The sequence below is a fragment of the Cavia porcellus genome, unplaced genomic scaffold (assembly GCF_034190915.1).
Source record: "Cavia porcellus strain 051 isolate PalLab524CR breed Dunkin Hartley unplaced genomic scaffold, mCavPor4.1 scaffold_1, whole genome shotgun sequence".
Classification (NCBI taxonomy): domain Eukaryota; kingdom Metazoa; phylum Chordata; class Mammalia; order Rodentia; family Caviidae; genus Cavia; species Cavia porcellus.
In genome coordinates, this window is record NW_026947484.1 from 87,227,659 (window position 1) to 87,238,778 (window position 11,120).

Below are 11,120 nucleotides of genomic sequence, written 5' to 3' on the forward strand. Positions count from 1 at the left end.
CCAAAGGATACTCACAGACTGAAAGTCAAAGGATGGAAAACAATACTTCATGCAACAGGAACCCAAAAAAAGCGGGGGTAGCTATTCTGTTTGCAGACAAAGTCAACTTCAAGCCAATAATGATCAGAAGGGGTAAAGAAGGTTACTACATACTGGTTAGGGGAAAACTCCAAGAGGAAGAGATAACTTTCATAAATATATACACACCAAACTCCAGAGCACCCAGTTATATAAAATGAAAAAACTAACAGAAATGAAAAACCAAATCAGAAGTAACACAATTCTAACAGATCTTGACACACCATTTGTTGGGAGCTCGACCGAGTGATATGAGGCCTGTGGTGAGGAGTGAAGCCTGAGCTAGATTGCCCCTCCCGTCGACCGAGTGATGTGAGGCCTGTGGTGAGGAGTGAAGCCTGAGCTAGATTACCCCTCCCATCGAGTATGCCAAGATGGCGCCCATTTCCTGCTCCCTAGCTAGTAAACAACACGCCCTGTAAGCTAGTCTGCCCAGCAACAGCTGACGCTGGCCAATCAGCTCGTCTTGCCTACTTTGATGTGATTGGTCGATGTGTCCATATATATGCTGACACCACCCCTGGGGCGAGGACACACACCAAGAAGAGGGACTGCTGAGAGAAGCACACAAGGAGCCGTAGGGAACGGACCAGAGGAGGCTTCCCTCAGGCGGGATCCGAGATCCCGGAACAGGGCGTACGGAGAGAGAAAATAAATCAGAGGCTATCCGCCGACTACTCGTGTCGTGTGTTTTTTCCTGCCGGCCGGGATCGACACCGACATTTGGTGGCCCGTACGGGGAACTGATCACCCCCGAGGCGAGGCGGACGACGCTCCAGTATTGCTCTGCAGGACAGGTGAGTAGGGGATAAACCTGGGCTCTGGGTGGCGCGCACCTACAGGGCTTTTTAGACTCCCCTCAAGCTCACGTGTATGTGGCAGGTTAGCCTCACACGGTGAGAACGGACTCCTCAGTGACAGGCATGGGCAACTTACCCACTAAGAGTTCCAAGTCACTGGTAAGAGCGGTGAAAGACCTGCTCAAGATTTCAGGTATATCAATGAGCTCCAAGACACTTACGGAGTTTCTCCAACAAGTAGATGAGGCGGCACCCTGGTTCCTGCCGACGGGGCACTTGTCCCTACCTTGCTGGGAGAAATTAGGTAAGGATTTAGAAAGAGCAGAAGAGGAGCGCCGACTCCCACTTTCGGTTCGGCCGCTCTGGGAGATGATTCATTCATGCCTCAAAGGGGAGAGGAATGGGGCTAAGGATAGCGCAGATGGGCTCTCTCAGGCCCGCCGAGCTTTTGAAGGGGCCCGTTCGGAGTCCTCCCGAGAGGGGTCCGTCGCAGGGAGCGTGCGGAGGCGCTCGCGAGAGCGAGGCAAGAGAGAGGTACCCCCTGCCTCGGATTCCTCGGGCTCAGATACCTCGGAAGGCGAGGACAATGAGGCAAGTGACCCCCCTAATCCCTTTGCAGCTTTACGTAGAGACCTAGTCAAGATGCAGACAGACCTAGAGAAGGGAAGGAAACTCCTGAGCACTCCCCAACGGAAAGCCGTAGAGCCTTCCGCGCCACCCTGGGAGGTCCCAAACACCGGTTCCTGTGGTGAGATGGCGGCCTGGGGCCATCCTCCGTCACCCCCCCCATGGAGGGAGTGGCCTGGACCGTTGTCACATGTAGGGCCACCATCTTGTCTGCCTGGCGACCCGCCATCTTGTGCCCCAAAGACTGGTCGGCCATGTTACAAAGAGATACAATTTTGTGATAGGGAGGGACAGACATCTCATGGGGAGGCACCACCCTGTGAAAAAATGCCAAGGTCCCAGGGAAGGTATTTTCGTAGATGGACATTTAGAATGGAACAGATTCCTCAAGGGGCGAATGAGTATGAACAATGTGGGCTTTATCCGGTGCTCCTAGCGCAAGGCCAAGGACCCAATTACTGGGAACCACTGGAGATCAAGCAAATTAAGGAGCTTAAAAATGCGGTTGCCACATTTGGCCCTACTGCTCCTTACACTATAACTATGTTGGAAAATTTGTCTGCCGGTGGCTTTCTGACGCCCAGTGATTGGACCCAACTGGCTAAAGCCTGCCTGGCCCCCGGGGCTTTTCTGGATTGGCGCGCCTGGTATACTGAGTTTGCCGCCGAACAGGCTGAAAAAAATGCGGCTAGGGGCCATAGGGGGCAAAATGAGGATATGCTTATGGGTAAGGGTCAGTACGCTCAAGATCAAACTAGATTCCCTCCAAATGTGTATGAACAGATACATAACATAGGCATCCGCGCCTGGAAGCAGGTAAACAACACAGGGGTGGCCTCACAATGCCTCTCTAAAATTGTTCAGGGCAACACAGAACCTTTTGTGGATTTTGTGGCCAGAATGCAGGAGGCAGCTGACAGACTCTTTTCAGATCCGAGTGCTGCTGCTCCTCTTATTAAACAGTTAATCTTCGAACAGTGCACCAAGGACTGCAGGGCAGCCATAGCACCCCATAAAGGTAAAAACATAGAGGCGTGGATTAAAATTTGTAGAGAAATAGGGGGGCCATTATCCAACTCAGGCGTGGCTGCCCTTTTAGCCGCCGCCTTACAACAGACAGGGCCTCAGAAGACCAATCACCCTGGTAAGCCCAGGGGATGTTTCCAGTGTGGGGATCCCAGCCATATAAGGAAAAACTGCCCCAAGACCGGACAGGGGGAGTTTATATCCAAGAGACAGGAATCAGACAGACGAACGGGAACCTGCGAAAGGTGCGGTAAAGGTTCTCACAAAGCAAAAGATTGCAGATCTATTTTTGATGCCCAGGGGAACCGTATTAGTGGCAGGGAGACTACGGAGCCAAAAAACGGCCAGAGGGGGCCCTCCTTACGGACGGGCCCCCACTCCCTAGACAGGACAACACAAGATGGCACCCCCCCACAGGGGCCACCCCCGGGCCAGCAGGCGTGGACCTCTGTGTCGCCTCCAGACTCCTATTAACACCCGATATGGGCGTTCAGGTGGTTGAAACCACCTCCAAAGGACCACTACCCGACAAGCTAGTTGGTTTAGTGATTGGACAGTCCTCCACAGCCCTCCGGGGCCTTACCGTGATCCCTGGAGTTGTAGACCCAGATTATTTAGGAAACATCAAAATCATGGTACAATCTCATATAGGGACCATAGTAATTGATGAAGGGGATAAGATAGCACAACTTTTACTGTTCCCCAGTCTCCATGAGAGACCCCGGTCCGGTCAACGGGTTAGAGGGGGTCAGGGACTTGGCTCCTCTAAGGAAATTTTTGAAGGGCTTCATATGACTCTTGATAAAAGGCCCATGCTATCGCTCAGGATTAACGGAAAAAAGATAACAGGACTCCTAGATACAGGGGCAGACCGTTCCATCGTCTCCAAGAAAGACTGGCCCCCTAGTTGGCCTACCAACACAGCTGACAACACACTCCAAGGATTGGGGATAGTGGCTGCCCCCCAGGTTAGTGCCGTGACCCTGCCTTGGGGTGATGAGGAAGGTCACCGAGGACATTTTCAACCTTTTGTCTTGCAGCTGCCAGTATCCTTGTGGGGAAGAGACGTTCTCACCCAGATGGATGTCACTCTTACATCCACCTGCTCTCCCCAAGCCAAAGGGATACTCAAAAATCAGGGATATGTCCCCGGCAAGGGCCTGGGCGCAGCCCTGCAGGGCCGGACATCCCCCGTACCTGTAGAAAAAAGGGAAGGTAGACACGGGTTGGGTTTTTCCTAGGGGTCACTGAGAAACTTCTCCTGCCCGCTCCAATTAAGATCACCTGGAAATCTCAAAATCCAGTTTGGGTGCCTCAGTGGCCCTTACCCAAGGAGAAGCTTTTAGCATTAACTGAGATAGTCAAAACCCAGTTTCAGGCGGGACACGTAAAGCCGTCAACCTCCCCTTGGAATACCCCTGTCTTTGTTATCAGGAAAAAATCAGGCAAGTGGAGGCTGCTCCATGATCTGAGGGCTGTCAACTCACAGATGCAGCCCCTGGGGGCGATCCAGAGGGGACTACCAGCCCTCTCAGCCATCCCTCGGTCCTGGCCAGTCTATGCCATAGATCTTAGAGACTGTTTTTTCTCAATCCCCCTGCATCCAGAGGACACCCACAGATTCGCCTTTACCCTACCCACCATTAACCAAGAGAGTCCTGATCAGAGATACGAGTGGGTTACATTACCCCAGGGTATGGCCAACAGTCCCACCATGTGTCAGATGTATCTTGATTTTCTACTGGCCCCCTTGCGTGAAGCCTTCCCCAAAATTAGATGTATTCATTACATGGATGATTTGCTAATCAGTGCAAAAGATGTGACTGAGTTGGAGGATATGCTTGGCCAATTGGTCAGGGCCCTGAGAAAGGCAAATTTACATATTGCCCCTGACAAGATTCAGGGAGGAGACATAGTGACCTACCTGGGCACCAAAGTCTCCCCCACATCGATTTCTCCACAAAAGGTAACCATCAGAACAGATAGCCTAAGGACCTTGAATGACATGCAAAAGCTACTGGGAGATATAAACTGGATCAGACCTTATTTACACATCCCTAACTCGGACTTAAAGCCCCTGTTCGACCTCCTGAAAGGAGACCCGGATATTGCCTCCCCCAGGGAGTTCACCCCGGAAGCCAGAGTTGCTCTGAGAAAGATAGAGGAAGCCCTAAGTACAGCTGCATTGCGGAGAATTGACTCAGAACAGCCTTTTGAGGTCTGCTTGTTGCAGACCGTTTCTCAACCTACGGCAGTGATTTGGCAAAAGGGACCACTTTTGTGGGTGCACCCTAAGGTCTCACCTGCCAAGATTATCGAACATTATCCGGAAACGGTCGCTTCCCTGGCCTTGGAGGCACATGGCAGGGCTATCCAACATTTTGGCTCTGCACCCCATGCTATTCGGGTACCTTATACCGCTTCTCAAATAAAAATCCTGACTGCTTGTATAGATACGTGGGCCATCCTGAGATGTGTTTTTCTTGGGGAGATAGACAACCAGTTCCCCAGGGACCCCATACTACAGTTTGTTACTCAACATCCGGTGATATTTCCAAAAATCACCGCGTCCACACCACTTACTCCTGCAACAACGATCTATACGGACGGGTCAAAAACCGGGATAGGGGCTTATGTGGTCTCAGGTATGCCTCCGATCAGCATACAATTTGAACCAGATCAACCACAGGTGGTAGAGTTACAAATTGTACAAACCGTCCTCGAGAAGTTCCCAGGGGCCCTTAATATTGTTTCTGATTCAAAATACGTTGTTAATGCCATGCAGGTCCTTGAGACTGCGGGCCCGATTAAGCCAACCTCCAAAGTGACTAATTTGTTTTTGTCTATCCAGACTCTGCTGATAAATAGACACAACAAAATATACATCACTCACATAAGAGCACATACGCGCCTGCCAGGGCCCATGGTACAGGGCAATGCGGCAGCTGACGTGGCCACTCGCCCGTTGTGGATACTCAATATGTTATCTTCAATAGAACAAGCCCGTCTGTTTCATGACAGATTTCATGTCAACGCCAGGACGTTAGCCAACCAGTACCACATTTCCAGGGCTGACGCGCGGGACATCGTACGGTTATGCGGCTCTTGCGCCACATACACACCCGTCGTATCAACGGGAGTTAACCCCAGGGGATTGATTCCTGGCGACACTTGGCAAATGGATGTCACACATATGATAGAATTCGGATCTCTTAAATATGTTCATGTCTCTACGGACACCTGCTCTCATATTATATTTGCGACTGCTGAAACTGGCGAAAAGGTGTCTCATGTAATCAATCATTGCCTGACAGCTTGGGCCGCATGGGACAAACCAAAAATATTAAAAACTGATAATGGACCAGCTTATACAAGCAGAGCCTTTAATGAGTTCTGTGAAAAAATGGGGGTACAATTAAAACATGGCATCCCATACAATCCCCAAGGTCAAGGAATTATTGAAAGGGCTCATAGGAGCCTTAAAGATATTCTACAAAAACAAAAAGGGGGAATAAGTCAGGGCCTGCCCCCAAAGGCACGGCTCTCCATGGCACTGTTCACATACAATTTTCTGAACCTGAATAACAACAATCACTCCCCGGCCATGGAACATTGTAATCCATCTCCTGGCAATAGGGGATGGGTGAAATGGAAAGATGTCCTGACGGGACAATGGATGGGCCCGGATCCAGTAGTTAGCTGGAACCGAGGTGCGGTTTGTGTTTTCCCGCAGGAACCAGGACGAGAACCATTGTGGGTCCCAGAACGGCTGACGCGTGTGGCGAATCCAACGAAACATAATGCAGGAGACACTCCAAAACTCAACGGCAGCGGACAGCCTAATCAAGATCGGTCCGACCAGGATATTGCTGCTCGACCGAGGAATACCGTATGACTTATGGGACACAGTAATGATTATGCTCTCGATAGTAATTGGCTCTCTTTTAGGGTACGGTGCAGCCAGAGTGGCTAGGCCACGCCGCCTTCCGGCAGCCCCCTTCCTTCTGGTTTTGATGCTCACCACCACTACTGAAATAGGAGCAGACTTGGTGTGGGCAGCAATACATCATCCGCCAGCGCTAGCCGCTATCTCCACCACAGCCCCCTCTCTCCCAAAGTTGTATGCAAAAAACTGCTCCGCCAGATTGCCTTGCATACCAGATATACCGTTAACCATCAGACCCATACGTTTTGACCTTCCCATCACCAATGACGTGGTCATTTTTTCCACTAATAGTAACCCCTCGTGTCACCGGGGATCCTGCGTTAGCTTCCTGCCCCTCCTTGTAAAATGGTACAATACCTCCCTGACGGTGAGGTTGTCTGTCCCATCCCTGCATTCGCCTGGATGTTTTAAAGCTGGCACACTTAGCGGCGGAGTCATCACTTTTAACTCAACCTGCAAACCCCGAGCAGCCATGCACACCCGTCCCGATTTCCCCACATGCCCATACCGTGTGTCCCCAAGCCGAAAAAGACAGATGGTGGACCTGTCACAACTTTCATGGCAGCCCTGTACTGTCGACGGCGTGGGAGTGACTCATCTAAACATGTCTTGGTGGTCCCGGTTCTCTCCTCCATCCGGTAGTAACAACATATTCGCGTTGACCTGGTGGGAGTCCTACCTGAGAGTGAACAACAAGTGGGCAATAAGCTTCCCCTTCCCCCTTAATGAAAATTGGTTGTGCCTCTCCACCGGAGCCTGCATGGACTTAAGACCCATGCTCGCTATTAACGCTTCTGCCTCTAATGGAACCACCAATGTCACCCTTAATTCTGAGGCTGCATGCGTAAAACCGCCCTACTTATGGGTATTCTCTGCTGACATCTCCTTTAAGTGCAGTAACCAACCATGCTTTACAGGGAACTGCTGGAATGGGTCTTTCCCGTATGCTATGTTGGCTCTTCGACCCCCACTGATGTGGGTTCCCTTTAACGAATCTGTTTGGGTTCATCCCGTCTATCAGCAGGACCAACTACCCATGCTCAGACGTAAGAGAGATTTTGGGATCACAGCGGCCCTGACAGCACTGTTCGTGACTCTGACTGCGACGGCTGTGACGGCTGCCGTTGCTCTGACCCAGTCTACGCTGACGGCTCAGGCCTTTACCAATCTTATGGACACCACCTCCCTGGCGCTGAGGGAGCAACAAGAAGTCAACCTCCTCCAGCACAACGCCATAATGGCGTTACAGCAGCAGATCGACCTAATCGCTCAGGAAGTCCAGGGACTCTGGGAGGTGGCTAACAATTTATGTGACGCCAGATGGGCATTCACCCAGTTGTGCGTTACCCCCATCCAGGTCAACCGTTCGGCTTACAGGCAATTTCAGGATTATGTTCTCACCACCTATAATTCTTCCTTTTGGAACGCTAGCGTGCGCCTGGATATGACTATCCGGCAGCTAGATCAGATAGAGGTGCCTATACTTACAGCCTCCTTTTTTGATGATGTCCTAAGCCAGATAGGCTCCTTCTTCAAACCTTCGTCACTTCTTGCGTATGGGATCATTCTTGCTCTTGTGATTGTCACTCTCGTGACTCTTAGGTGCCTGCGGTCGATAAGGGCGACCCAAAAGACACATATGACATTGATGATGTTGCTGGCCCAGAGTCAAGGGGATTCCACACCTAGCGTTTTCTGGGCTCAGGCTAGAAAGGCACGGCTCCTTTAACCAGTACGTGGCTGCCCTCGCCATTATTCTTACGGATGTTCTAGTATTATTACGTACGTTTCCTTCCCCGTCGCGGCTGCGAACTTAGACTAGAAGGACCCCACGCTTAAGGCGTGTTCCCATTGATAATTAGAAAATAGTAATTAGTGATTGTAGTGAACGGGGATTATGGTTGGTAATTAGTAATTACGCGGTTCCTCAAATGTCACTCGGCTGACCCCTCCGTGTCTCCCCCAAGATATAAGCTTTAAGAGTTGAGTGGGCAAGCCAACGACGGGTAAGACGGGAGAAGTTCTCCTGATCAACCTAAGACAGGCTCTACTCCGAGGGTCCTCTAGGGAGTGAGAGTTATGGCATTGAGATGCGAGACCAAGGGTACTGCAGTGCCATCCGCCTCGAGGGTTGAGGGGAAGGCAGGAATGAATGTCTATATGCATCCAGGTTCGGTTCACAAAAGCCTGGCCCTGCGAAAAAATGAACCACTCACCTTGAGCATGGTCCTGGCGCAAGGATATGTACGAGACAAGGTGATGCACAGCAGGGTATAGACCTCTACATTCTCTCATGCCTCGGCCTGCGAAATAGGCCCACTCCCAGACACCTCACATGGACCCACAGACCACACTATCTTAATAAATAAAGAAGGGGGAGATGTTGGGAGCTCGACCGAGTGATATGAGGCCTGTGGTGAGGAGTGAAGCCTGAGCTAGATTGCCCCTCCCGTCGACCGAGTGATGTGAGGCCTGTGGTGAGGAGTGAAGCCTGAGCTAGATTACCCCTCCCATCGAGTATGCCAAGATGGCGCCCATTTCCTGCTCCCTAGCTAGTAAACAACACGCCCTGTAAGCTAGTCTGCCCAGCAACAGCTGACGCTGGCCAATCAGCTCGTCTTGCCTACTTTGATGTGATTGGTCGATGTGTCCATATATATGCTGACACCACCCCTGGGGCGAGGACACACACCAAGAAGAGGGACTGCTGAGAGAAGCACACAAGGAGCCGTAGGGAACGGACCAGAGGAGGCTTCCCTCAGGCGGGATCCGAGATCCCGGAACAGGGCGTACGGAGAGAGAAAATAAATCAGAGGCTATCCGCCGACTACTCGTGTCGTGTGTTTTTTCCTGCCGGCCGGGATCGACACCGACAACCATTGACACCAATGGACAGATCAATCAAAAAGAAAATCAACAAAGAAATAAAAGAACTGAATTGCACCTGTGAACAAATGGACTTAATAGACCTATACATAGTATTCTACCCAACAACAACAGCATACACATTCTTTTCAGCAGTATATGGGTCATTTTCTAAAATAGACCATATATTAACTCACAGAACATATTTAAATAAATGCAGAAGAGTTGAAATTATCCCTTGCATGCTATCGGACCATAGCGCTATGAAATTAGTAATTAACAATAAAAGATGCTGCAAAAATCCCACAAACACATGGAAACTGAATAACACACTCTTGAGTAATCATTGGGTCACAGAGAAAATTTAAAAAGAAATTAAGCAATACCTACAGACAAATGAAAATATAGATACAACTTACCGGAATTTATGGGATGCAATGAAAGCCGTCCTCAGAGGAAAACTTATAGCGCTGAGTTCCCACATCAGGAAAACAGAATGAATACAAATAAACAACATGATGCTACACATCAAACAGCTAGAAAAAGAAGACCAAGTCAAGCCCAAAGCCAAAAGACGTGAGGAAAGTATAAAAATCAGAGCAGAAATCAACGCAATAGAGAATAAGAAAACAATCGATAGAATCAATGAATCAAAAAGTTGGTTCTTTGAAAGAATAAATAAAATCGATAAGCCCCTACCCAACCTTATTAAAAAAGGGAAGAAAGATCTCAAATTCATGCAGTAAGAAATGAAAAAGGTGAAGTCAGTACAGACTCAATAGAAATACAGAAGATCATCAACACCTATTTCGAAAACCTCTACTCTCAAAGGTTTGATAACACAGAAGAAATAGACAAATTCTTAGAAACATATGAAGTACCAAAGCTAGATCAAGAGGATGTATAACTGCTAAATAACCCAATATCTATCAGTGAAATTGAACATGTAATTAATTCCTTACCTACAAAGAAGAGCCCAGGCCCAGATGGATTCACTGCAAAATTCTACAAGAAATACAAAGAAGACCTAATACCAACACTCCTCAAACTCTTCAATGAAATTAAAAGGGAAACAATCCTTCCCAAGTCATTCTGGAAGCAAATATTACTCTAATACCAAAACCTGAGAAAGACCCAACTGCAAAAGAGAATTACAGACCAATCTCCCTAATGAACACAGATGCAAAAATGCTCAATAAAATATTGGCAAATAGGATGCAGCAAATCATCAAGAAGATTATACACCATTACCAAGTGGGATTCATCTCAGGCATGCAGGGATGGTTCAACATATGCGAATCAATAAATGTAGTCCACCATATCAATAAAGCCAAAAGTAAGAATCGCATGAAAATTTCCGTAGATGCAGAAAAAGCCTTCGATAAGGTCCAACATTCACTCATGATAAGAACTTTACAGAAAATTGGAATAGGTGGTCTTTACCTCAATATAATAAAGGCCATGTATGACAAATCAACAGCCAATATCATACTAAAGGGCCAAAAATTGAAAGCTTTTACTTTAAAATCAGGCACAAGACAAGGATGTCCTTTATCACCTCTTCTATTTAATATAGTACTGGAAATACTAGCCAGAACAATTAGAGAAGAGAGGAAAATAAAAGGGTTAAAGATAGGAAAAGAATAAGTTAAATAGTCATTGTATGCAGATGACATGATACTCTACATAGAAGACCCCCTAAACTCCATTGAAAGACTCTTAGATATAATAAATGAATTCAGTAATGTAGCTGGATACAAAATCAATACTCAGAAATC

General features: G+C 48.6%; 1 protein-coding gene across 1 annotated transcript; it reads left to right on the plus strand.

Moving 5' to 3' along the window:
- The first annotated feature begins 328 nt into the window (after positions 1–328).
- On the plus strand, positions 329–9,297 carry LOC134476507 (uncharacterized). Its single transcript, XM_063251171.1, has 2 exons — positions 329–875; positions 6,265–9,297. Exon 2 carries the CDS (start codon positions 6,332–6,334, stop codon positions 8,204–8,206), a length of 1,875 nt encoding a protein of 624 aa, XP_063107241.1. The 5' UTR covers positions 329–875; positions 6,265–6,331; the 3' UTR covers positions 8,207–9,297.
- Positions 9,298–11,120: the final 1,823 nt, after the last annotated feature.